The 27,793-nt window shown below is 34.3% G+C and overlaps 1 protein-coding gene, 1 long non-coding RNA gene and 1 pseudogene across 2 annotated transcripts; all 3 read right to left on the reverse strand.

Annotated features, from left to right (window-relative positions):
- Positions 1–7,069: 7,069 nt before the first annotated feature.
- On the reverse strand, positions 7,070–9,475 carry LOC120281142. The gene is made up of 5 exons (XM_039288052.1): positions 8,756–9,475; positions 8,498–8,677; positions 7,972–7,996; positions 7,693–7,899; positions 7,070–7,602 (listed from the first exon to the last, which is right to left on the reverse strand). The coding sequence occupies exons 1-5, from the start codon at positions 9,473–9,475 to the stop codon at positions 7,070–7,072; spliced, it is 1,665 nt and encodes a 554-aa protein (XP_039143986.1).
- A 1,954-nt stretch (positions 9,476–11,429) lies between these two features.
- LOC120281367 lies at positions 11,430–13,160 on the reverse strand (annotated as a pseudogene).
- Positions 13,161–16,188: 3,028 nt separating this feature from the next.
- On the reverse strand, positions 16,189–21,318 carry LOC120281009. The gene is made up of 5 exons (XR_005542476.1): positions 21,278–21,318; positions 20,236–20,356; positions 17,538–17,786; positions 17,182–17,264; positions 16,189–16,230 (listed from the first exon to the last, which is right to left on the reverse strand). It is a non-coding gene; the product is annotated as an uncharacterized LOC120281009 (long non-coding RNA).
- Between the last annotated feature and the right edge of the window lie 6,475 nt (positions 21,319–27,793).

Genomic DNA, 27,793 nt, shown 5'->3' on the forward strand with positions numbered 1-27,793 from the left:
GTTCCTCTGGCGACATTGTCATAGCTTGGAACAGTGTTATCGCTATGAGTAGGGTCACCTTCTAAGGAGATTTTTGTATCTTTGTTGAGTTCTCTCGCCCAAACTCATTTCTCTTCTCGAAGTAGTTGTGTAGCACTATGTATGGACTGAATAACTAAACCAAGGTTTTGGGAGGAGATCAAAATTAGTAAAGGCCTTTCTATGCTACCGTGGGTCATTGTTGGCGACTTTAATCCTATCTTCTCCTCTACTGACAAGAACCAGGGGGTTTTAAACCTTGTGGACATTGGTTACACCACTTAATTGGTCTCCAATCTGTCCCTATTTGAGCCACCCTTTTAGGACAGGAAATACAGTTGGTCAAATAACCAAGCTAATTCTACCTGGGTCCAACTAGATTACTTCTTTCTTTCCTCACATTGGCTTGATTATGCACCTAGATATATCCAAAAGGCCTCCCCAGAATTGGCTTTTATCATGTCCCTATTTGCCTCGAGCTTGAGCTCTTCCCAAAATGCAAAGCTTTGTTTAGATTCGAGGCAACCTGGGAAACTTCTATGGGTTTTTGTGAGCTCATTCACCAGTGGTGGCTCTCTTCCAGGCCACATGGATGTGGTGCTTTCATCTTTGCAAAGAAATTGAAGCTGCTAAAACTTAAGCCGTGTTTCTGGGCGAAGGTTTATTTTGGCTCTATTCTTACCCGTAAGCTTGACTTGGTGTGCGAACTTTGACTTCTTGGATGTTTTTAAGGAAGTCCGCACGCTCCTGCTGGTAGAATTGGTCTGTGACGTTAAGGCCAAAGCACAACTTGATTCTATCTTGAGACAAGAAGAAATCTTTTGGGGTCAAAATCACGGTCCACTTTGCTAAAATCTGGGGATGCTAATACAAAATTCTTTCACGCAGTGGATATTGGTTGGCATACCCGAAATCATATTGCCCATATTAGATCAGGGGGGTCGGGGGTAAGGGGGAAGGACTTGGATTGAGGGGGGTGACACTATCGGTGAAGCTTTTAAGTCTCACTTCCGGCAGAAAAATTGGAGCTATTAGGGACTTTCACTTCCTCGTCGACTGGTCTCATTTTTTCATCCATAAACCGCAAATTGACCTCAACTTCTTAGAAATCCCTTTCTCACTTGAGGAAAGTAAAAAGGCGACCTTCAACCTGCGTGTGGACAAAGCACTGGGCCCTGATGGTTTTCCTATGGCTTTCTTCCAAAAGCATTGGGATACTATTTATCCTGACCTTTTGCATCCCTGTCATGACATCTTTGATGGAAAGGCAAATTTGGAATGCATCAATTGGGCCAACATTGTGCTTATTCCTAAGAAGAATGGCATGACTACTATTAGGGATTCCCACCCAATCAGTCTCATCAACGCTCTTCTTAAAATCATCTCTAAGATCTTGGCAACCCAACTTAGTTCAGTGATCGACTCCTTAGTCAACTAGTCCCAATCTATCTTCATTAAAGGTCATAGCATTTTGGGCAACATTGTAGCTACGGAAGAATTGATCTACTTTATGCAAATGCGACATTTGCACGGCCACATATTTAAGATGGACTTTGCGAAAGCTATTGACATGGTGGATTGTGATTTCCTCTTTGATATTCTAGCCGCTAGGGGCTTTGGTTGCGGATGTTCTCAGTGTTATTTGCTCTAATGCCCTCTCCTCCAGGATCTTATCTAGAGTTCTTTGGGTAACCATGGTAATTTTTGTCATCTACAATACGCTAATGATCTTCTTTTTCTCACAACTGGTGGGGTTGACTGATAAATACTTGAGTGAACATATTTCTTTGTATGTTTTACATGCATTGAGCATTACTTTTATCATGTTTTATGTCTCATAAATTCTATTTGGTGTTCCTTTGTACAAATAGGGGTGTGAAGGCCTTAAAAGAAGAAAAAGAAGCAAAGATAGGCTATGAAGGCATATTTTGGGAGTTTTCGTGCAATATAAGGATCAAGACACAAGTGGAGCTCATATACATGGGGGTGTGTGTGCCAACTTCCAAGGAGGATTCAAATTAAATTGTAATTTGGAAGGGCACAAAGGCAGCCGTATTTCCATGTATTTACTTGTGTGAAGACTTCAAGAACCTTCCTTATGATTATTAGACGATGAGAAGCTTCATAGCCTACCACGCGGGCGTGTGCCCATCCACGTGGCCTCAAGAGAAAAATGTTGGAGACCTGTTTTGAAGAGTACTATTCACCTGACCGGGTCAAAATTTCACCTGGGCGGGTGAAGAAATTTGTAGCCCACCCGGAGGGTGGAAGTTGACCCGAGTGGGTCAAGGCACGTAACATGCATAAACTGATTATTACAAATAGCCATTTTGACCTATTCTTTGGGGATTTTTTCATAGTGTTTGAGAGGCAAAGCGGCTAGGGTTTGGAGAGGAGGTCTTTGGTAAATTTTGGGGGAGTTCTTCACCAACTTTGATGGATTCCTTCTCTGTCATAACATTAAAGGAGCCATCGGTGACCTAGCTTCGGAAAGGAATCCTTCAAAACGTTGAGCGACCCATCAAGGCCATCATCACGAATTCAAGGGGGTTTTATTCCATGGTTTTCATTTATTTTCATTATATTATTTTGTATGTAATTTTCCCCATGGAGGGCTAAACCCTAGTAGGTATTTGGGCATGTGAACCCTAGGATCTTATTCTTATATTGATTTACTTTGTGTTTTCTATTAAATCTGAGTTTAATTGAGTTTCAATCTTGCTTTCTTATTATTTGCTTGCCTTGCTGATCTTATAGTTGATTGGTATGCATGATTTGTTTTCCTTGGTGAGAGAGAGGTCTCCATTAGGGTTAGAACTTCAAGATTGGAGAGAGTTAAGAGAGTGAGTCATGAGATAGTGGAGTGTCCCCTTTCCCTTCCGATTAGTACATTCTATCTCCGTATTCCCTAGGTTTTATTCAACCATATTTGGTGTGAGGCGTGAGATTGAGAGATTTCTCCACGGGACCTTGTAGGGGGTTAGGGAGCTTTCACCTAGAAGTAGGGTTAGGTCTATTCTTCGGATGTACTCTTAGGAATCCCTAGAGTCTATTACGGTCATATGTGGCATGAGGTGTTGAAATTCAGCGATTTCTCCACTGTTACCTCGTAGGGGACTAGTTTCGGTGATCTAGAGGTAGGGACTGATTATTCTTGGATATCTTAGATTTGATTGACTCGGTTTAGAAACACTTGGTAAATCTTACACTTAATATTAGATCCTAGCGGTAGCATTTCCGAAGTACCTCATCTTCATTGGTTGAGATTTCCCTCATTTCTACTCTTCGTTGCTTGCTTGTGACATTCATATTCTTGTGATAGAGTTCATTTCACTATATTCTTGATTCTGACTAGATAACTTAGAAGTAGTTACTACTAATACTTCTGTTCCCTATGTATTCGGCTACCCGACTCATTGGAAACTTTATTACTTCAACACCCATGTAATTGCGATACACGCATGCAAGAGGTGTTATTGTCCTACTAATTCTTAAACTAATTCTCCTCCTCTTTAAGTGCCTGTCGGGTCTAGCGATCAATTTCTAGAATAGCTTCTCATATTCGATGTCCTAAGGTGCACCCCTTTCCGATCTCGAGGCCCTCACCCTGAACTATTGGGTAAACTACCTTCCGATGACCCATCTGAAGTTTCCGTTGTCTAGCAATCAACCCCAAAAATAAGACTGGCTTTATCTCACTCAGTCTATTAACAATAGCCTTGCATCTTAGAAGACTCATTATCTTTCTCTAGGGGGCATATTGTCTTGCTTAACTCTGTGCTCTCTATTATGCCTACTTATTCAATATCCGTGTTAAGTTGCCCAAGTGGATTCTTTGAGAAATCAATTGAATCCAACGCGATTTCCTGTGCAGCAAGTGTGATAAATCTAGTCCCGAATGTCGTCTTGGGGTATGGGCCCACATCTGCAAATCTAAAGAGCAAGGGGGTTGGGGTATTCTTAATCTGACTGACTTTAACCAAAACCTTCTTGGGAAATGTTGGTGGAAAATCTCCACTTGTAAAAGCATCATTTGGACTGAGATCATTTCGTACAATTACAACCCCAAGCAAAGGCCAAATTGCCTTATTTTCCTCAAGACATAAGAGAAAATCTTTCTTCTGGTTAGGTCTCCTTAAGTGCAAAGCTACTATCCTCACCAACACCTCCGTCGCTATTAAAGATGGGAAGGAGACTTCGTTCTGGTTTGACCATTAGGCTGAGAATTCCATCATGATGGATCAATGGGCCGATCTCTTTGCCCTATAGAGGCACCCACTCTATTCAGTTGCGGACTTCCTTCACACTGCTCCTGTTTAGATACTTGCCGAGCTTTCCCCACTTCACCAGACCTTGTTGGTTGGCCTTAGACAGGGTAGTGACTCCAAGTACTAGAGATAGGGTAACAACAGTTTCTCAGTCAAGTCCTTCTACTCATTTCTTAATGATAGTGGGCTACGTTGAGCTTTCAGTAGCACTCTGTGGATGGGCCACTGCTCGCTTAAGGTGAAAGCCTTCTTCTGGATGGCCTTGCACAACAAGATTCTCTCTTTGGAAATCTTGGCCAAGTGAAGATGCAACTGTATCTCCACTATCACCTGTACCCTCTGTCATGCTACAATGGAAGACACTAACCACCTCTTGTTTAACTATGCTTTCTCAGTTCATATCTGGTCCCACTTTGCGGCTCTTTTTTACGTTTCCTTACCCATGTCCCTTATAGATGCTTGGACCTCTTGGGGGATGAAGGATGGGCTTCTCCCGAAACCTCTGAGCCACTTCCTCATTTGGAACATTTGTTGTGCCATCTAGGAACACAATCGATGTGTCTTTTCTTTGGCTGCTTTAGACAGCGAACCTGATGATCCCCCTTGATGGCGTTCTAGCATGCTGATCCTCAAGTGGCTCATCACTCTCAGCTTAGATGAGGCCTTTTCCTGTTTTTATCCTCCCTTTTTGTTTTTGTTTTCTCCCAACCTTCATCTCTGGTGACCGAGTTTACTTCCTTATTTCCTCTTTAGTATCTTGCTCCAGTTTCTTTTTGGTAATGAATTCATGGTTTATCCACTTCTTCAAAAAAAAAAAATGATACATAATTGTTCAACAAATGTTGTAATATGTTGAAGCTTAAAAAGAGTGACCTTATTCTTTATGGGAATGTATTAACATGCATTGTTGTGTGGTATATATGCTCTTAATTTAATTATAAAAGAGTGTGGCAGTGATAGAAGTTATAATCAAGAAGATTCATGATTGTAATGACTTTTGGTCACCCCACTCCATTACTGGTTAAGAAATTTGAAGAAACATATAAGCAACTAGATATATCATATGGGAGAAAACTTCATTTAGATTGTAAAACTCAGTGGAATTCCACAAACAACACGCTTATCATTGTTATGGATATAAGAATATGTTTCTTAGAGCACAACATTTAGAAAGCATTGAAAAGTCAACTGACATATGAGGAATGGGAATTTGCAGTTTGATTTGTAATAAGTCAAAACTTTCTTTTTCAAGGTAACTAATCTTTTTTTTCTTTTTCCTAGAACTAAGTATCCAATTGCAAATTATTAGTTTGAGAAAGATTTTGAAATTACAGAAGCATTAATTGATTGAAAGAAATCACTTGGTTTAAATATTATTGCCATGGCTAAGAAAATGTTTGAGAGCTTTGGGAAATATTGAGGTGATGTGTACATTATTATGGTCGTTCATGGCGTTTAATTTGGATTACATTTTAGGATGAGAGTGTTGGACTTTGTGTTTCCTAATGTTATGGATTGATTGCATCTTGGGAGATAGTAAAGATTAAGGGTACTAGTTATGAGTTGCCTTAAGAGTATCAATATATCTAGAGGGCATTACATTTTCTATATCATCATCAAATACCAGAAATTGATCTATAAATGCTTTGAAACAAACCAAAGTTGGTGTAGTATATGAGGGCTATCAATGTTGACGACTATAAGATGTCAGAGTTAGATCATTATTTAAAAGAACCAGTGCTGACTTGGAGTTAAGAATTTGATATTCTTAACTAGGGAAGGTCGATTGGGTTGAAATACCCTACAATATATGAAATAGCCAAGGATAGTTTTCATATGCTACACTAGTTTCTGAGTTTGCATCTACAACTAGTAGACATAAATTGATTTTTATAGAACCTGACTCCATCCAGTTACAATAAAGCCATTGATATGCTCATAAAATTGGTTATCATATGAAATAAGAGATGAGTGATGAAATTATATTGATGCATTTGTTTTATTGTTGGAGTAAGTTTATATAATGTATTTTTTTTAATTTGTGCTTTTGGATTAATTTTCTTTGTAGATGTGAAGTTTGATGAAGAAGAAGAGAGTTTTTAACTTAGTTTTATTTGTTGTAGTTTAAATTGTAGTTGTTATTGTGGTTGAAGTTTCATTTTGAATTTTACTTAAAAGATTTTTTTGTGTCATCTTGTCATTCACGATTATATATTTGATGGGATTGTAAGATGATATTAAGTTAATCATATTTTATTTTGTGAATTAAAATATTTAATTATCAATTATGTTTTTTAATACATAAAAATATATAAAATTTAGTTAATATTTAATTAGCAGGTTGTTGAATTCAGGTGACAATTGGGAGGCTAGGTTAGGTACCTGACCTGAACTGAACTTGAAAATCCAAATCTAAATGAAACCTATCATGTTTTGGAGAACTAGGCCAAATCTGATTAACTAGGCCATAACAGATTATATATATATATATATGTATTATTAATATCTAATTATGAAATTTAATTTGAAGTTGGCTTTCAATTTATCATGTATATAACTTTGTTCTTTTTTTCTTTTTCTAATTAACTAATTTCATAGACACAATTCATAAACATAGATGCAATATGTAATAATTATATTTGTGTGTACAGTGGCGGAACCATAAATAAAATTAAGGGGGCTGAATTTAATTTAAAATTATATAAATATAAAAAAATTATATTAATTTAAATTTAAAATTTATAATAATTAATATTTTCAAAAAATATAAATACATCAAAGTTCTAATGACTATCTCTACGAGGTGGGAGTTGAATCCTTCTACTTTGCATATTTTGAAATCTCAACAAAATAGCTTCATCATCAATTGTTTCGAACACCTGTCGTTCAATGTAGCATATCATCATATCATTCAACCATTCATCTCCTATCTTATTGCGCAACTCAGTTTTGATAATATTCATTGCTGAGAAAGCTTTTCCAACTGATGTCGTTGCCACGGGTAAGATTAAACCCAATTCTATAAGGCGATAAACTAATGGAAAAACCAAATGCTTTCTAGTTTCAACTAGCTTCACAGCAAGACTTGCAAGATCATGACATTCAACAAAATCAGAACTTCTTCTAACATCTTGAATGTAGGTATGAAGTTGCTCTTTCAAGAGATGAAGATCTTGTACGGAAAAATCATAAGAATAAATCTCAGCAAGGCGAAGTAGCTTACCATGATGGAATCTATAAAATGAGTCTCTTGGATGAAGGCATGATATGCAAGTTAGCACCTCTGTAGTGATCTCACTGAACCGACTATTCATCTCTATAGCAATTAAATCAAGAACAGCAATAAAAACTTTTGCATGATAGTGATGGTAATAAGTAATCCACTATCCTTCACGCCTAGAATGACCCCGAACTGGTATTGTATCCTTCATGTTGGGTACTGGAATACACATTTTAGCACAAAAGCTGCCAACTTCTTCTAATAACTCATCCCATCTGTTATCTCTCAAATCTTGTATATGATCTATCACAGTATCAATTAACGCCATGGCATTAACAATGTCTTGATCTTTTTGTTGTAAAGCATTTGATAATTCATTCGTGATCCCCAATACTTTCATCATCAAATGCAAAACAAATACAAATTCAAAACTCTTCATTTTGCTAATCAAACTCGATGCGATACCTTTTTGATCTGCAATAGTCCCATCCTGACACACATTTTGCAATACCTCTAAAACTGATTCCCACATAGTCAACAAACGGATTAAAGTTGTAAAATGTGAACCCCAACGAGTATCTCCTGGTTTTACAAGATTTGTCTCTTGATGCTTGCCTCATCCTGCAAAAATCTCCCCAGTCTCCAATTTCTCTACAACTTTTTGATGGTGTATTTGAAGTAATGCGTCTCTTCTTTTGCATGAAGCACCCACAATATTCACAATCATACTTGTATAACAAATAAAATCAGAAACAACCAAAATACTCTTGGCAACTGAGATAACCACCAATTGTAGTTGATGGGCGAAACAATGGATGTAATACGCAGAGGGATTTTCATTTAAAATCAATGTCTTTAAACCATTAAATTCCCCTCTCATATTTGAGGCTCCATCATACCCTAGCCCTCTCAATTTTGAAATTGATAAATCGTGATGAGCAAATAATTTATCTAAAGTTACTATTAGTGAACATGCCGAAGTATCACTTACATGTTGAATAGCAAAAAATCTTTCAACAACTTGTCCCTGCTTATTTACAAATCTTAGAATTACAGCCATTTGCTCTTTTACTGACTTATCTTGAGACTCATCAACAATTAGTGAGAAGTTCCTATCGCCAATTTCATTAATAATTGCTAATGTTGTTTCTGTTGCGCATGCATTCACTAACTATTTTTGAATCAAAAGAGAAGTTAATTGATTATTCCCAGGAGCATTTTCATTAATAACACTTCTAATCTTCTTAACCTTTTTTGCATACCAATTGAATATCTCTAGAAAGTTCCCCCTATTTTTGGAACTAGAAGACTCATCATGACCACAGAAAGCAAGACCTTGTACCAAAAGAATTCGAACAACATCCAAGACAGATGTCAGTCGAGAGCGATAATCAATCTCCATTTGACGCCCATGAGAAACTAACACATATGACACACTTTGTCTTTGATTTTTGAAATCCTCACAATGTCGTCTAGCATCATTATGTGCACTGTTCACTGGACCTACATGTTGATTAAAAGCTTCAAGTGCTTTTCTCCAATTACTATATCCTCTTTTTGTAAAAATATCACTTCCACCTTTTTCACTTCTATCTTGCTTGAAAAGATAACAATAAAAGCAATAGGCTTTGTCTTTTGCTACACTGTATTCTAACCAATCAAAGTTCAGAAACCACACTTCTTGAAAGCACCGCATTTCTTTGCCCTGTAGTTTTTTAGGAAAGTTATATCGAAATGGCTGACATGAACCTTTCAAAAGATATTCTCTTCGAACTTGATCTCTAATCCCCACATCAAACTCTTCAATTAGTTGTCGAAGTCCAGGATCAGCAATGATATCATTTGGATTAAATTCAGCACAAATTATTTTTTGTGTTATAACCCTTGTTTCAGAAGAAACATGTGTTCTTAATTCATTACCTTTTGGTTTAGGTGTAAAATACCTCTCCATATCTACATAATTAACCATTAACACAATTAATAATTAATAACTAAAATAACAAATAATGAAATTTAAAAACTTAATACAATTCACAATTTAATTCAATTATTTGATACAATAATTATTTAAAAATAATTTAATGAATAATTTAAATTTTGACATAATGAATTAAACAAATATCTAACCAATTTTCTTAAATTTTTTTCATACCATATAATCAATATTGAACAATTATTTACCAAATATCCAACAATTATTCAACTATCAATTTTTTTAGAATAAATAATTAAGCAAATAATTAAACGATTAAATTAGATTAGGTATAAAACAAATAATGAACCATAAAACTTAAACAATTTTAAAAATAATTTAATGAATAATTTAAATTTTCACAACAATCACTTGAACAAATATCTAACAATTTTTCTTAAACAAATTCACAATAAATTTTTATAATAAATAATTAGTCAAACAAATATTCAACAAATATCCAACAATTATTTGGCAATAAATAATTAAACAATTAATTAAAAAATTAAATTAAATAAAGTATAAACAAATAGAAACAAAAAAAGAAAAAAAAGAAAAATCTCTAGAAAGATAAAACATAAATTTGAAAAAGATTGAGTAAATTAGAAAACTCACCTATTACTAGATTTACAAATAATCTAGAGTTGAATTTTACTTTTTTTTTTTTTAGAGATTATGAAAGAGAAGTTGGGATTTTAAGAGAGGAGTTGTATGATTATATCTATTTTATAGTTGTATTTATAGTTATATTTATTTTACCATTATTATTGTTTTTTAGATATGCTAAAATTTGATTTTTAGATATGCTAAAATTTGATGGTTATCAAGATTGTGTATGATAAGTCTAATAAAAATATATATCTTAAATATAAAATTTAAAAACAACTTATCCTCTCCAATAAAAAAATTAAAAATAAAATATTAAATCAAAGTAGATATCTTATTTATTATTATCCCTTAATATCAATTTTTATTTAATATACTAATTTTATTGTTTTATTTTTTAAAATAGTGAGGATTATAAAAAATCCAGTGGACATCTCCTGGACTCCCATTGTTATGTTTTTTTTTTAATTTTTTTTAAATTCCATGAATGCTTATATTATGTGTCATGTGCATTTATATATTATATAATATATATATATATATATATTAAAAGTAGTTCAGGTATATATTGTTTGATATTAGAACTAGTTCAGGTAGCGGGTGACCGACCCAAGCCTGTCCTAGCTAATTGCACCCCTATTGGCAAGTTAGTTTAAAAAACCCTTCCAATGGGCCGGAGTAGCTTTGGATACACTACAACAAATCATTTTTTTGGGGACGGTTTTAATTAGCGGCAGTTATAACTGCCGCTAAATGAAACCAATGGCAGTTAGAAAACCGCCATGTATACCAACGACGGTAGTGCAATTCACGGCAGTTTTATGAAATGACTGGAACAACTGCCGCTAAATGTGTACGACAATTCTCGGCGGTTATATAACGGCAAAAAAATTATAAAGAGGTCAGACACTGGAACTCCCAGAAATAGGCGACGGTTCATGCTTAAACTGCCTTGGGTTTGCATTTTTTTTAAAAAAATCATTTTTATTTCTTATTTGATTTTTTTGACAATTATATATATATATGAATCCTGTGCATTGAACTCATTCAATTAATATTTAAAAATAAAAAAAAATTTATTTATAACTCATTAATAATTAAGTCAAATTTACAAATTTGTTTTCTCTCAAAGCTGCAAACATACTATAATAGTAAATATTTAAATCCATATAACTGCATTGAGAAACCTAGGACCTGCATGTTTAATCAAACTAATTTATTTTCCACAAAATAATCAAAAGTTGAACAAATGCATAAACATATAAGCCAAACTAAAGACTCTTAAATAATAATCACAAGCTAGACAATTGCAGAAACCTATAAACAAATTGAAGAACAAGACTCATCAATCATAAATTGAAGGGTGTGTTGTGTTTGGCCGCAGTCTCTGTCCATGAACAAAGGAAGCAAATAGTTGCAGTGCTCTTCCAGGCTGTGCATAAGGAACCATATGAGAAGCACCTCTCACAGTAGCAAATTTCAATATATTACCATATCCAGTCACCCAACCACTAACCTTCCCAAAAGAAACACACATTTTATTCAACACATATATTAATCATTCATTCAATTCTAAATCAATTTGCAGATATACATAGCATTTATATATATATACACATACCTGGCCTTTGTAAAACCAAACACTATAAGGAACTGTAATTCCAAACTTCAGTTCATGTGCTAGTTCTCGCATTAATGTTCGAGAGCCTTAAAATGGGACAACTAAGTCTTGATCACCACTGCCAACAGAAAACATCTTCAATTAATTACAGTTTGATTCAAAGTTTGGAATGATAGAATTTTTTTTCTTGCTGTAAACCTAGACAGGTATCTTGTGCTGAATTATTTTCTTTAGTATTGATAGGATGTTGATGCTAGTATCCTTGTTGTTGTAATTCAGAAAACAGGCCAAAGAATTGATTAGTTTCAGAGATATAATTCATTACATTGTGTTCAGAATTTATCGGTGTAATTACTTATAAGCTGCACATACTCCATTCCTATGGTAAGTTCGTCCGGTTGGCGTGAAGAGCATGCTGAACTTCTGGCATATTGAAGTAGTACTTCCTCTCTTATGACATGCAAACATCAACCCCTACACTCATCTTTGTAGCTTGAGGATCACAAATTGAAAATAAATATAAAAGATAAGTTTGAATTTAATGTAAGTATACACAACTTAGTTTGCAGATGATGAGATGTAGAACATACAAGTTTCTTCAATCGCAATTCTTGTTCGACAATTGATGGATAACAAACATTAAGGATCACATCGTAATTATTTTTGTAGTCTCCCACCACTTGATAAGCCTAATCACTTGCATCATTGCATGCTTTGCTCATATTAACAGAACTGTAATCATTGAAATCACATTCTCTATTGATGGTGAGGCCAAGTTCATCAGATATCATGCCATGTGACTAGAAAAATTCATAGACTGAACCGGCATCTCTATCAAGGTTGAGAAGTGGGTTTCCAATCTATTCAAAAGATCAAAATGATCATAAGCTTCATGTATACTACACAATCTTGTGGCAATTGTTGAGATAGTTTTCTTACAACAACTCCCTTGAGATTAAACTTGAAACTAGTTGAGAGTTTATAATGCCTCAGTAGGACATCAGCCAATTGTGATATATAATGCCCTGAATCATCATTTTATATCATCATACAGAGTAAGAGAATTCAGTAAATGCACCTGAAGGATTAAAACAAGCAAACCTGCATAGATTTCTCCGGTGACAAATGAGTCCGTGGTTTTGTATTCGGGAAACTTTTAAAACCATTTTAACAAGAAGATGTACATGTCATGAGCTTCCATGAAAAAAAAGATCAAGTTGCAATCAGATTTTTTTTTATAACAATTGTGAAAGAAAAAAAGATTAGATCTCGCAATTGTAGTCAGAAGTTGTGTTAGAATAGGACCATCCAACCCCAGCAGGTGACTCATCAAAGAGGAGGTTTGAGATTAAAAATACAAAAAAGTTGGAATTACTTAGTTGATGAAAAATCTAAACAATTGGATAGATTAGTGCATAAAGAGATGAAACCTTTATTCCATGACTCCTCGTTTATGCGAAGTTTGGTTTACAACCAATATCTCTTAAATCCTTACGAGTATTGAGATGATCTTTAGAGAGAGAACTATCATTCAATAATGTGAAAAGAATATTATCGCACACATTCTTCTCTATATGCATCACATCTAAATTATGACGTAAAAAATTTTGTTTCCAATATGGGAGCTCAAAGAAAATGCTTTTCTTCCTCCATTATTGTCTCTCATCTGTAGAAGTACTTGCACCGTGTCTTCTTTTCCCCCTGAGTTGACTATCCATAGGCCGGCCAAATGTGACATCAATGTCCTTAACTTACTCAAAAATTTCTTCACCTGATAATAATTTTGGAGAAGCTCTTTACTCTTGCTCTCCATTAAATCTGATCTTGTTCATTCCGAATTTATGACCACCATGAAGAAAGCGCCGATGGCCCATGAAACACCATTTCTTACTATGAGGCAAGCAACAAGGATTAGAGGCATAATTGCAATGTATACAAGCATGTCCAGTGTAGACATTCCACCCAGATAAATTTCCCAAACCAGGGTAGTCACTGATTGTCCACATCAAAGCAGCATGCATCTTGAATATTTCATTTGCATAGGAATCATATGTATCAGCGCCATCGTACCACAACTCTTTCAACTCCCTTATTAGAGGTTGTAAGTAAACATCTATATCATTTCCTGGCATATGTTTACCAGAAATTATAGTTGAAATGATAAAAGATGTATGTTTCATACACACCCACAGTGGCATATTGTATGGAATGAAAATAATCGGCCAAATGCTATAACTTTGACTTATATTTCCATGGGGATTAAATCCATCCGTAGCTAATGAAAGACGCACATTATGAGGGTCTGCTGCGAACTAACCATTTATTGAATCAAATCTTTTCCATGCTTCAGAATCTCTTGGATGTCTCGGTAGCCCATCGTTGTTGCCATCCAAGCTGTGCCATCTCATATCCTTTGCTCTTTTGAAGACAAAAACAACCTTTGTAATCGAGGTCACAGTGGAAAATATCTAACCACTTTTGCAGAAATTTTCCTTCTAGCTCTATTACCATTGGATAAGGCATCTAATCCACCCTTCCTTTCCTTCCACCTAGAAGTATTACAAATCTTGCAAATTTGTCTCTCTTCATCTTCTTCATTACCCCAATAAAACATGCAATTATTTGGGCATGCATGTATTTTTTCATAGTTCAATCCAAGCTTCGTGATGGTTTTCTTAGGATCATAAAAAGAGCTTGAAATTTTTATATGCAGAAATGTATCATGTAGCAACTCCAATATCATCGTCATTTCCTTATCGCTCATTCCACATAGACACTTCATGTGATACTGACAAGGTCGCCTTGCGTATATACTTCAAGTGCACGGGTTTGTCGAAGTAATAATCTCGGATGAGCGGGTATCGAATCCACAGGGAGTAGGGAATAAAAACACTTAATCCGCGTCTTAGCTATGTGAAAGATCAGTAGTGATAAGTGTGACAATGATTCAATTCTCAAAAGTAAAAACAACAAGTAAGAGAGCACGAGTAAAGGAGAAGGTAAGGCAATCGAAAAAGATGGGGTACTCGGATAATGCTCCGCCTAAGACAATCGTTTCAAGTGCAAGAACCCTCTATTATGCTTCCTAATCAATGCAATGGTAAGTCGTGGAAATCCTTAAATACGTAGTCCCAAATCTAAGGTCAACTATGCCTAACTCTATACATGTCCCGGAGGAGAGATTAGATAACCTCTCAACCTCGCACTCGAATAGAGTTGCAATGAGCTCTAGGGATTCCAAGTGATAAATCTCTTCCTAATTATAGACCTAACCCTTTGGTCCAGGTGGAAGGTCCCTAACCACGATTAAGCCCTAGATACTAAGATCACCTCAACGATTCACTCCGTTGCACACGCAACTAAGCCCCAGCGGAGGGTCATCCCTTAGACCATTCACTCTATTATGGCCACAAAAAATTCGAGGAACGGAGGTAGAATCTATCAAGTCAGAGGGGAAAGGGGACACTCCTGTACCTCTCGACTCACCCTCTCAATCTTCTCCAACCTAGCTTTTTTTAACGCTCGTGGTGTGTCACTCACTCACAAGGTTACCAATAAGAACTCTCAACCCTAGTGTCACTCTAGGGGAAATGTTCATACAATCAAGTATTCAAGGTTGGAACTCACAACAAACATCAATTAATTGAAAACATAGTAAAGAGATTCAATGAAACAAATACATCCTAGGGTTCACAAATACCCAAGAATCCACTAGGGGTTTAGCTCTCCATGGAGCTAAGTACAATCAAAGAAATAGAATGTAAAAGCAATGAATCCATAGAGAAACCCCCTTGATAGTCGTGTCAATGGCTTTGTGTAAAGTCCTCTACTCGTCGTCCAAGGATTCCCTTGTCCGGTATAGGATACGCCTTGACGGAAGCTCCCCTACCAACCTTCTTCCAAAGGAATGACGATGTCGGAGCCGTAGAACCTCTCCAAAACCCTAGCCAATACCTCTCAAAACAATAGCCGAAACCCTTTCTCAAGTTGGGGAAAAGATGGAGAAAAGAATACTGAAATCGGGGCTGAATCGGCTTTAAATAGGGCTAGAATCGGGAATCCACACGCCCCTGTGGGCGCCCCTATGGAATTTCCGCACGGGCGTAGGTAATTTACACATGGCCGTGCGGATTCTCTGAAACTGTCATTTTCGGCCGGCTGTGAACAGTAACTACTATAGTGTTTGCTATAGTATTATGCCAAAAAAAATACTCCCGAATTCACTTTTCATCGAGCTAAAATAAACGGGCACACGTTTATGCCGTGCATCGCTTTGATTCTTCAATGACGGATAAGTTGATGGAGATCTTGTTCTATGTGCATAAGTCGGAATGCTTGAGTGTGACTGCCCTTGTGCCCCTTCAAATGGTTGTTATAACTCAAATACGGGGAGGTTGGCACACATTCTAGCATCTCGCACCCGACTCATATCTTCGCATTTGGACTTTAACAAGATTTCCTCCAAAATCTGTGCATTGTAATCCACATTGGCTTCTTTCCTTCATAATTGGTTGCACAACCCAACCTGCATAAAAGTAACATAAAAACACACATATTAGTGTAAAAACCCGAGAAAAGTAATGCTCAACATAAGGAAAGAAGGCTTCGCCTTCATATCGTACAAGCACTTATCAGATACAATTTCAAATTTTCAATATAAATGATAGTTTTGAATAATTTGCACACCCTTCATAATGAGGTTGTTAACCATCATTAGATAACTCATAAAACTCGTCTGTTGCATTCCTAGCTTGGTTCACATTTGGTATGTCATCATCTATCTGTTTGACCCTTCATTTACTTTTGAAAGCCTTCCTCAGAAATAGGTTCATGTACTCCAAAAGCATCATTTACGATATCAATAATTGGATCTTGAACATCAACATTTCTTTGTGAAGCAATTTCGACGTTCCTTGGAGCATTAGTTGTTTCTCGTGGATGGGACTCTCCGTGAAGGTACCAAATTGTATAACCTTTTGGAAATTGTTTGCAAATTATATGATCATATACCTTAGCACGATTTTGACGCTTACTAAATCCGCACATAGGACATGGATAGAGTATCATATCATTAATTGAACCATGCCTAAAAGCAAATTCAATAAAATTCTTAACACCTTGGTCATATGCAACTAAGTTTCGCGGCATTGTAATCCATGATTTGTTCATGTTTATTAAAAACTATCTAAAAATAAACAACACAAAATTTATTTATTAATATAAATTGTTCAAATTAAACCTAGACAAAAGAATTAATTAATACAATAAATTAAAACACTTACCAATATTTATAGTGTTATATTTGTCTGTTCACATTGTACATGTTGTTCATATTATTAGTGTAATTTGTTCTCTAAAATGATCGTCTCACATGTTGCATCTATTTCCTAAATACTTTAGTTAGAATTTATCCATATTAACATCATAGCAATAATAATTTTGCTAAACAAGTTTAAATATCATCATCGAATGGTACCTGAATTGATGGAGACCACCACCACCAATAGTAGAAAAATATCAAACCAGAAAAAAAAGTTCTGCACAGTGACCAAGAAAGCCCTACAAAATAGGGAGAAAGCTTTAGTAAAGAAAAATACAAATAAATGTAGTGATTCCTTTCATTTAAACATGTCATCAGTGTGCAAATTATGTATAATACACTAGATGTTTTGTCCATGCTTGTATCTGTATTTTTTTTTTCTAATATAATGATATGCATACTATGCTTGAGCTAATGATACAAACTCCATTAAAACCTTCACTGATCATCTTGACGAAAGATTTCAAAACAATGCTATTTTTTAGAATTCTAAACATTCACCAGAAACTCACCTACTTTTGAAGTCATGTCTTGCACCACATCACAAAGGAGGTTTATATTTCAAATGAAGCATTAAATGGTGCTTGGTGTTTATGGATTAGCATGTAATGTTAGAAATATTCACTTGATATTTGCCTTGGTGGGTGGAAATTAAAAGTGTTACGCCCCGACCCGCGAGCCACCACGTGACAATTACCGCGACAACCCGAGGAGGGACACCCACCACTCAACCCTCGAGTCCTCGCAAGGTTCACAAACTCCTGCTAAATAACAAAACCACAACGAAAATACAAGGAAGTAAGACTTTCACTCAGAAAATCAACCAATTTGCAAAAGACATACAAGTCACAAACACCGAGTTAAGAACACTAATGGATCCACTGTAATTACACCATGCAAGAAACAAAACCTGACTCGAGATGTAAATTGCCAAGCACTTCGCCTGGCTATGACGCCCCAAACCACTAAAACCTAGAAGGGAGGAGAGGAGGTGAGTAACCAAGGTCACTCCGTAAATGGGTTAGCACAAATTTAAAAGAATATCAAACCAAATGATGCATTCCAATAAACAAGTTTTACAATAACATAAATGAACTGGAAACGTTTCACATTTGCAACACAATTTAAGTGCAAGATATGAAACTTTGGTATGTAAAAACCGAAACATAGGTTTTCAATCTGAATAGAAACACCAACTTAAACAAATAAAATTCCCGACATTCACAAATCCTCAATTTTGCATAAGACATTCTCGAAAAGCAGTAATATATAAAACATGCTATGCAAAAGATCACACTTCGAATATAACAATTGCAAGAAAATATGATTTTCCTTAAATACTGAAATTTCGTCTCAATAAAATAAGCAATGGCCTAAAAACTCTATCCAGCATTGGCTGCCGTCGCGACTAAGTTGAGAGCCATCAGGGTATTCGCATCCTTGATGTTGGCCCACCGGTCCCGTGTGGTGACCCCGGGATCCCGATGTATCATCCAATCAGAGATCTACACTCCCACCTAATCTGGACAAATCAACACTCAAGTCCACCACGCCACCTCTAAAGGCTGGTCTATGGGGACCCACTACTAAAGTAGTCGGGCCTTAGCCCGCCGTCACCATCCAAACCATCATGTAGATGTAGCAATAATACAATCTGTATAAATCATATCACAGGATCCTTATCCAGGACAAGCATTCACATATCAGAAATAAACATTATTTCCACAAAGCCAATGTCAAAGGCATAACAATGCATATAAAGTTTCACAAAGCATTCCGATCTCGATATGCCAATATGTTCAAAAACATTTTCTGTCCAAATGCCAAGAATAGCTCAATAACATGTGAAGCTTTTCAAGTTGATTAAAACATTTCTTTAGAAAATAAAACCAACTAATATTAAATACACTATAATATCCACCATCCAGATGAGCATGGCATTCATTTACAAATCATTTCTAGAAGCAGATGTCAATAGTGTAGAAAGGAAACCTTGAGTTTTGAAATACAATAAAAAGTCATTAGAACCAACATGCTTTTAATCTAGTTAAACCTCAAGTTACTTAGGATCATTCTGGCTTTCTTTTTCCGTAGGTCACTAAGTTTTCCTTCAAGTACAAGATTTATTCCCAAATTCTAGTCAACCACAACATCCAAGTCCTTTAAAAAAAATCAAGAAAATGTGTTCATCACATCACATATATTTACACATGCCAATTTATATTGATCAACTCCTGCTTTACACATCATCAGGTATTTGCTTTTACAAGTCTTTACTATTCAACCCTTTCTTATACCCAATCATATCTTAGATCCTTACCATGGTGCCATTACCTCAACATCAATGTTTACTTCATTTATAACAATCTCATTGTCAAAATACTCAAAAGTTGACTATCTCCTCTCAAGAGCATTAAATCAAACTATGATTAGAAATTCACAAGAATATGCAGTTTTTCAATCCAACACTTGTCACATATAACTCAAGCTATTCATCATCAACCTTCTAAAGAAATTCCATTAAAATAATAATCATAATCATTGACATCCACTCAATAGATACCACAATATGGTCGAACTACAATTAAGCACCCTACACTATGCTCACAAGAACAAACCTCATCAACTTTGGTAATTCTACAGCTTAAGTATAATTATGTTATCCATGGTTCTCAAATATTGCAAAGAAAAATATTAGCATCAACCTCACTGACTACCCAAAGTCATGCATAAGATTCCACAAGCCATTCCAATTCCAATGTACTAGTGCAGTTATACACCTTAGCATTCAAAGCTCCATCAAGTTCCATGTAGCAAATTTAGCACATTATGCCTCAAAACTTTAGAAATTATACACCACTAGGGAGATTAAATCATCCATTGAACATACATGATCAATTTCACTTATAACATTTAAGCCCAATGAACTCATTGTAAGAATCAACAATTTTCATTCACCCACCAAACATGTATGTCCTCAAGTTCAATCTCAACTAACACAACTACATCCTCAGTAAGCTTTCTCATGATTTCCAGAGAATAAACCACAAGTCATCCAAATAAACCATAGTCTCTAGTGGTCATATTCACTTTATTTTAACCCACGAAACTGTAATTTAAAATATGATAAAGCCATGGAAAGTATTTCAGAAAGCAAATAAATATTTTCGATACACAATTAGAATTGTGTACTCAACATAACCCACTCACAGAACATGTCATCTTGCATGTAGACGCGCACACTGGTCGGCGATTTCCTTCCTCTTCGAAGATGTTTCGCCAGCTAGTCCCCCTTGGGCACCTGGAATTTTCTCCCAATCCTAAACAACACCTAACAGGATAATGGAATAAAATGAATAAATACAGGCCAATTACGAAACTGAACCCAAAAAAAAAAATAGAAGAAACAAATAATTGACTCTCTAATTGGGCCCCCTCACTCCAACTGGTTAAAACCCGACCTTCCATAATCAAATTTGTCTCCAATTGCACTCAAACCAACTCAATTTAGGATAAACTCTCCTGAACCAACCTGAACCAATCTCAATTTCACTGAACCAAGTTCAATTGTTATACAAAGTCTCTTGAACCAGCTTGGTTCAACTGAACCCAATTCTCTGAATTGGTTCACCACAAAGTCATTAGCCCAAAATCTCAACCAAGTCCAAAACAACCTCAACCAACTTAATTTAGCCAAAACAGTTCAAGCCCAACCACAACTCATCTTTATTTGATCAAACCTAGGCCAAATCAACTCAATTAACCCAATTTAACTCAACCAACACATTTCCAACCATTATCATCACCATCTAAATCATTATCATCAGCTTAACCATCATCACCAACAACTTAATCATCATCATCATCAAATTAATCACCCAAACAAACCTGAATCTCGGTGCTACAGTAACACTACGGTAAACCCGAAAGTTTCATCCTCCATTTCAAGCAAGATTCATCACAAATACAAGATTTTTCCAAAGCAACTTGAAGCACTTATCATCTACAACACTAAACCATGCTTTTACACTTAAAACCAAGCCCAAATCTCACAAAAACAATGGTTTTCCACAAAAAAACTCATCTAATAACCTTCACTTCATCCTCTCCATCAACCGTCCTTCCAAACCATCACCTTCTTCATCAACCAACCACACATACAAAACATCTTCTTCCTCATCAACCATCCACATATACAAACATACAAACATACACCCATACATCTCAAAACAAAATTATTTAAAATCCTTACCAATCAAACACCAAGCTTCTTCTTCTCTCAAAACCTCCAAGTTCTTCTTCTTTTTTTTTCTTTCTCTTTCTTTTCATTCCTTCTTCTTCTTCTTCTCTCGGGTTACTGTAGCAACCATGAAGAAGAAAAAGAAGAAAAGCCACACAAAACTAGAACTTTCCATCCTTATCTCTTAATTTAAAAGTCTGATAAAATTTATCTGCAGTCCCTAAAAAAATAAAATACCTTACAAAAAGGTTCCTGAAAAGTCACCAATGGTCCCTGAAAAATAAAATAATATTTCCAAAAGATCCTTACAAAACTATCCAACGATCCCTGGATTATAACACAGTATTTCCAAAAAGTCCCTGCCACCTTACCTTCGAGTCCTTGTTTTTCAGAAACATTTCATGTCAATCCTTTTTCATTACTTTTGAATCCAAAATCTTCTTGAACTTTCACACTTAGGTCCTTGTTTTTTTTCCACTTGGGGTTCTCAACAAAATTGCTCTGCAAGAAAATCTTATTGCTACGGTGATAATACCCTGAATATAATTTCCTACAAGTATCCAAAGGTTCAGGGTATTATAAAGAGCACTTAATCAAAAGCTTAATCCAAACAAACAATATAAACCATTAAAAAAATTGAAAATAAAAACTTAATTGAATGATTTCAAGTTGGAAACTATCAAGTTAGAGATTTGACAAAGCACCCATCAAGAGTTGGCCACTTTCAATTGAATGTCATGCAAAGGTTCATGGAGAAGAAGTTAAAAGGCTCTTAAGTCTTCTACAATGAATGCATTTGTAATTTTCTAACCCTACCTTTAATTAAGTTCACTAAGAGATAGGCACATGGCTTGTTCCTATTGACCAATTAATTGCAATGGAAAAAAACATTAAACTAATACATTATGAGAATTTAGCAAGCCTTGTTTCTATTGTTGATTTGTTCCACTGTTCTTCAAATCTCAAGGTGCCAAAGTAATTTATCATAGAGAAAGCAATCTGCGCTGCGAGGATGCTGGAAACAAGGGACATACATCATCATCACCTCTTTTTTGCTTGACTTTGAATTAAAAAAGCATATATATATATATATAAACAAGTATGAATTGTTGACTGTCAGACCATCAATCCACAACAAGTATATACATATTTAATCAGAAACTTGCATTCAGCACCATTCAAGCATTGGAAAAGCACAACACAGGCATTAATAAATAGAACAATTTTAATAAACTAAAGAGAATAAATCAACTGAATCCTCAAAAGAAAACAACCAAAATTTGATGAGAAAAGACATCAACTAATAAACATTAGGACAATCTAAAACTACAAAAGCAGGCAAATTTGAGGGGAAATCCATCAATCGTGTTCAGATCTAGGAACAATTAATCTCACCAAGATCACCAATACAAATGACTCCATGGTCAAAAGAAAAGAATTGAGGAAAAAAATAAAATTCAATTCAAATCTTCGGAAAAAACCACAAGAAAGCATCCAGATGATCAATTGATGGCTTGAAAAGACAAGATCACCAACAATGATTCAAAGTGAGAAGATTTACCGTGGAGATGAGTGAAAAGCCGAGATTGAATAAAACAAGAGGTTGATGGCTTGCTGGTTAATAATCGAAGGCATCAAACTCGGATAGATCGATGGATCGATGGCCAGGGGAGTGAAAATACTGGAGCAAAAAGGAAAAGGGAAAGTGGAAAAAACCTAACAAGAACCGGGCCGGGGGAGCGAAAAAAAACAAGTCGTCGTCCAATAGGAAAATAATAACCTTGACGGCTATTACACAACTGCCACAACTTGCACAGCGGCCTCGGTTGTTTAGATATAACAGCCGCCAATACTACAAAATTCACGGTTGTTTCAACCAAAAACCGCCACCAAATGAAAGATAACACTGGCCGTTTATTTAACTGCCGTGTAAACCACCACAATGTGCAATGCTGTCGGCCGTTTAGGTAAAACCGCTGGGAAATGAGTGCCACAAAATCATTAATTTCTTGTAGTGATAGTGCAACTAGTGCTTTGTCTATACAACACCATGGCCTATGTTGTAATGGACAAAAGAGTTTTGCTTGAGAGGAGTTCTTTGCTTGTTTTATGTTTTCTTTATTATTGAAGATTGTGATCAAGTTTAACAAATTTGGTATGCCATAATAGCAGGTGAAAGGAAATTTACATTCTTTGCTTGTTTTTATTTACTCTTTATTATTGAAGGTTGAGATCAAATTTAGCAAATTTGGTACGCCATGTATAGTAGTAGCTGAAAGGAAATTTTTTCTTGTGCTAAATTATTTTTCAAGTGTAACATTGATTAAATTTTGATTTAATTAATACTAATTAAAATAAATATTATAGGGTTAGAAATTTATTTCTAAACTAATGAGTTTTGTTATTATTTTTATTCAAATTTAACAAGTAAAAGAAAGTTGAAGAGATGGTTCCCAGATATTGGGATGTTGCTTGGCTCTTTTTGATAATGACGTATCTCAGTATTTCAACCAAACACTAAACATTTTTTTTAATGAAATTTAATTTTTTAAATCAATATATGTAATTATTAACTTAAAAAATGTTTATTTTATAAATAAAATATTAATACTCATAAAATTAAAACTTCAATATTAATTAAGTGATAATTTAATAAAAAAAAATTAATAATTTTTGAAAATTTTAAATCAAAAGAGAAAAAAAATTATACTAAACAAAGGGCTTTTGGTCCAGTGATAGTGGTAGTGGTCCTACTGTGAAAATTATGTTAGGGAGATTTTCATTTTCAAAGTTTGAAAAACAGCAGCAGGTTCAAAATGTGCCGACAAATTTGATGTCAAAAAACCTAGTTGTGGAAGCTCGTCAGGCGAGTGAGTGTGCACAAATAGAACAATTAGGGATGGCAATAATACCCATACCCGACCCAACCCGACCCAATCTGACCCGAGTTTGACGGGTAAAACCTGATTTGACCGGGTTTCGGGTTGGGTTCGGGTAAAACCCGACTTGTATGAAACGGGTGCGGGTGCGGGTGCGGGTATGGGAATTCTAATACCCGACCCGTACCCGAACCCGTACCCGATCCGAAATTAAAATTACTAAAATATTTATATAATATATATGTATATATATATACTAATATGTTCTACAACTTAACAATTTAGGGTTTTTTATTTTTCCTCTTTGTTTGGTTTTGTAATTTTATAATAATTTTATTTTATTTTATTTTATAAAAAGTTATAATTACTTTTAAGTTACTTTTTTATAAAAATAATATATTTTTTATTAATTTTTTTAATATTGGGGCGGGGGCAGGTATACCCGCGGGTACCCGATTACCCGTCGGGTGCCGGTGTGGATTTGGATTTTTAAAACCCGTCGGGTTCGGGTTCGAGTTCGGGTATATTAGTGGGGTATCGGGTACGGGTATGGTAATACCCGCATCCGACCCGACCCGACCCGACCCGTTGCCATCCCTAAGAACAATCAATTACAAATGATGGAAAGGCCTCTAACTTGAAAAATATATATATATATATATATATATAATGGGAAAAACTACCCCAGTCAAAGATCCCAACTCTCAAGGCAATTTTTGGCTCCACCAAACAAATTGCTTTCAATAACCATTCAAAATTATAATATGTATTTTATCAATTTGTCATTTTATGTTTGGTTCAATAGAGGGGTGTGGAGAGATAATCTTTATTTTTATTTTTATTTTATTTTTTTTAGGAGGAGTGAGGAAAAATATAATATGTATTTTATCAATTTGTCATTTTATAAAAAAATTGATCATGATAATTTTTTATACATATCTAACATTATTTTGTACAAACTTTATTAATATTAATATCAATTTTAGTTTATATAAATAATAATATTTTTTTTTAACTAATACTATAATTACTCAATTTTTTATATTTGTTTATCATTTTTATATTATTATTATAATTTTAAAAAATATATTATTATTAATCTTCAATTGACAGATTAATAAAGTAAAATAAAAAAAATAATATGAAAGATGAAATTAGATTTTAAAAAGATATTATGATAATTTCTCAAATTAATAAAGAGTAATTTGGTCGTTTTATAAAGATTTAATCATTAAAAAATTTTTTAATGATCACACCCCTTCAAAAGACTTCGATTTGGAGGGATGGGATGTGAGGAGTTTGGAGACCCCACCAAACTCATCCTCCTCCCTCTCCCTACCAAACACAAGTCACACCTCCCAATTCCTTCTCATCCCTCCCAAAGCCCCAAACTAAACAAGGGTAAAGTACAGCAGGAGCCCTTATTTGCTTCTTAAGCTTTTGAAGGCAAACTAAAGTATAAGCAAGTTGTTCTTGTTACGGATGTGATTTCCTTTCCTCTAACTATTATTATGATGCCTTTACTTAGAATAAAATATTCACCATTTCTTTGTCAAGCTATTACCTACCTAAGCCTTTTTGTTTATATAATATGTATTGAGAAAATTTCAATTTATAAGAGAGATTTTGTTTTTCTTATAATATGACAAACCATCATATACACTTTTTTATTACTTCATCGCAATTATGCATTTGGAGCAAGTCAAATTATTGACCTTTTGTATTTAAGTTAAGTGTTTTGTTGCTCGGCTAATGCAATGAAAACATAATATATTTTAAACACGTGTAGTACCGGGGATCAATTACAAGGTGGGGTAACCTAACAATTATACAAAATAACAATAATAGATAAAGCACCAAGGCTATAATTAGAATAAAAGAGTATAAGATAAGTGTTGCATTTTATTAATAATGATTCTAAAAGATTAACATCAGGACTAATAAGATGAGAGGCCAAGGTTTATATGTTCAAGCAAATCGAGCTTTAATACACATTAGATGCAAACAAAACATATTATCTAGATTCGGTCTAATTTACAAAAATTTAAGCTAAGATGAGAATCATGAGATACTAATACTTATTTATTAAATTAACTGACATGGGAATATTACTTACTTTAATAATCATCACATATATTTACAACTTTCATTTAACAATTTAGTCATTCTAGTAAATCATTATCAACTTAGGAGTAAATAACACACCTGTGTACTAGTTTTGTAATTTAGTTTCTTTAATAATTCATAATTAATTTGAGTTTATTTTCAAGTTAAACCAGAGATTTTATATTCTTTAATAATTCACAAAAAAAAATTCTTTGGTTTAGTTTCTTTAATAATTGTCTTGTCCAAAAAATAAAAAAACAATTACAAGCATAAATATGTGTTAAATTTTAGATTTTTATATGAATATTTATATGTGTGGAAAAAAATTAGGCATTGCAAGAGAAGATTTTATTTTTTTAATTTTAGTTGCCAGAAATGTATTAATTTAGCTACAAATAATATACATAATCATATATTTGTAAAAATAACTCTCTTGTTTATTACGTCTTGAAAAGTGTCTTCAACAATGTAATTTATATTTCACTAACAAGGGTTCGTTGAATATTGTACAAATGAATTATTTAAAAAAAAACCTAATTACCAATTTTAGCCCTATTTTGTGAATATAGCCAAATAATAAGAATAAATACCACATAAAAATTTTTAAATGAGAGAGGATGATGTCTTTAGAAGCAGGGGTGACTAATAATTAATCTAAATTTTTAAAACAATATCTATAAAAGGTTTTTCTTTTAAAAAATTCTTTATTGTTGGTTATGGTAACTTATGGATTCAAGCCTTTCCATCTTTGTTTTGGAGGAGAATAAAATACTAATTATTATTTATTTATTTAAATTAAAAATATTTAAAATTGTTCACCTCATGTATTCTCTTGTTAAAAAAGAAAAAACTTTCAAAAGGAAAACTTAAATTTTGAACTGAGGATACAAGTGTCCATTTGTAAGTGTGACGAAGGATGTATCACTCTAGAGCCAAATAAGATATTAATCATCATAAATCAAAGATTAATTAACAACATGAACCTAAAATCCAAAATTGAAGTAAATAAATAACATTGTTTTAGATAAAACAAATGTGATACCTCGATTGAACTTCAAGTAAGCCCAACATTTTTGCATCACGGTGAAGTTGCTTTACATATATATATATATATATATATATATATATATATATATATATAAGGTTGTTATATTAAGTTGGATAAAAACTAATTAGAACAACTATATAAACAATTCCACATTAACACGAGCTAAATCCACCAACCAACATGGGATTACAACTCCCAAGAACTAAGGGGCGGTTTGGTTGCCGGATTGGGAATGGATAGGAGTGAGAGAGTAATGAAAATGAAAAGTGGAGGAGGATTGGGAATGAAAAATATGTTTGGTTGGTAAGATATTATGGGGTAGTTCCTTGGGAATGAGAAAAGTAAAAGAAAAAAAAATGATAAAATGACATTTATAACCTTTATAACCTTAAATTTAATTATATCATTATTATTTGAATATTATTATCAAAATATTTGTTAATATTCAAATATTTGTTAATATCATTAATTAGTTATTAATTAACCATAATAAAT

Source organism: Dioscorea cayenensis, chromosome 17 (assembly GCF_009730915.1).
Source record: "Dioscorea cayenensis subsp. rotundata cultivar TDr96_F1 chromosome 17, TDr96_F1_v2_PseudoChromosome.rev07_lg8_w22 25.fasta, whole genome shotgun sequence".
NCBI lineage: Eukaryota > Viridiplantae > Streptophyta > Magnoliopsida > Dioscoreales > Dioscoreaceae > Dioscorea > Dioscorea cayenensis.

Bases quoted from the DNA above. Each gene is read 5' to 3' on its own strand.
- LOC120281142 (XM_039288052.1), bottom strand. From the start codon at position 9,475: ATGGTTAATTATGTAGATATGGAGAGGTATTTTACACCTAAACCAAAA. The intron at 7,997-8,497 runs GTAAGTGATACT...AATGTGTGTCAG, and splicing joins GATTTTTTGCTATTCAACAT to GATGGGACTATTGCAGATCA. The intron at 7,900-7,971 runs GTATCGCATCGA...TGATGATGAAAG, and splicing joins GACTATTGCAGATCAAAAAG to TATTGGGGATCACGAATGAA.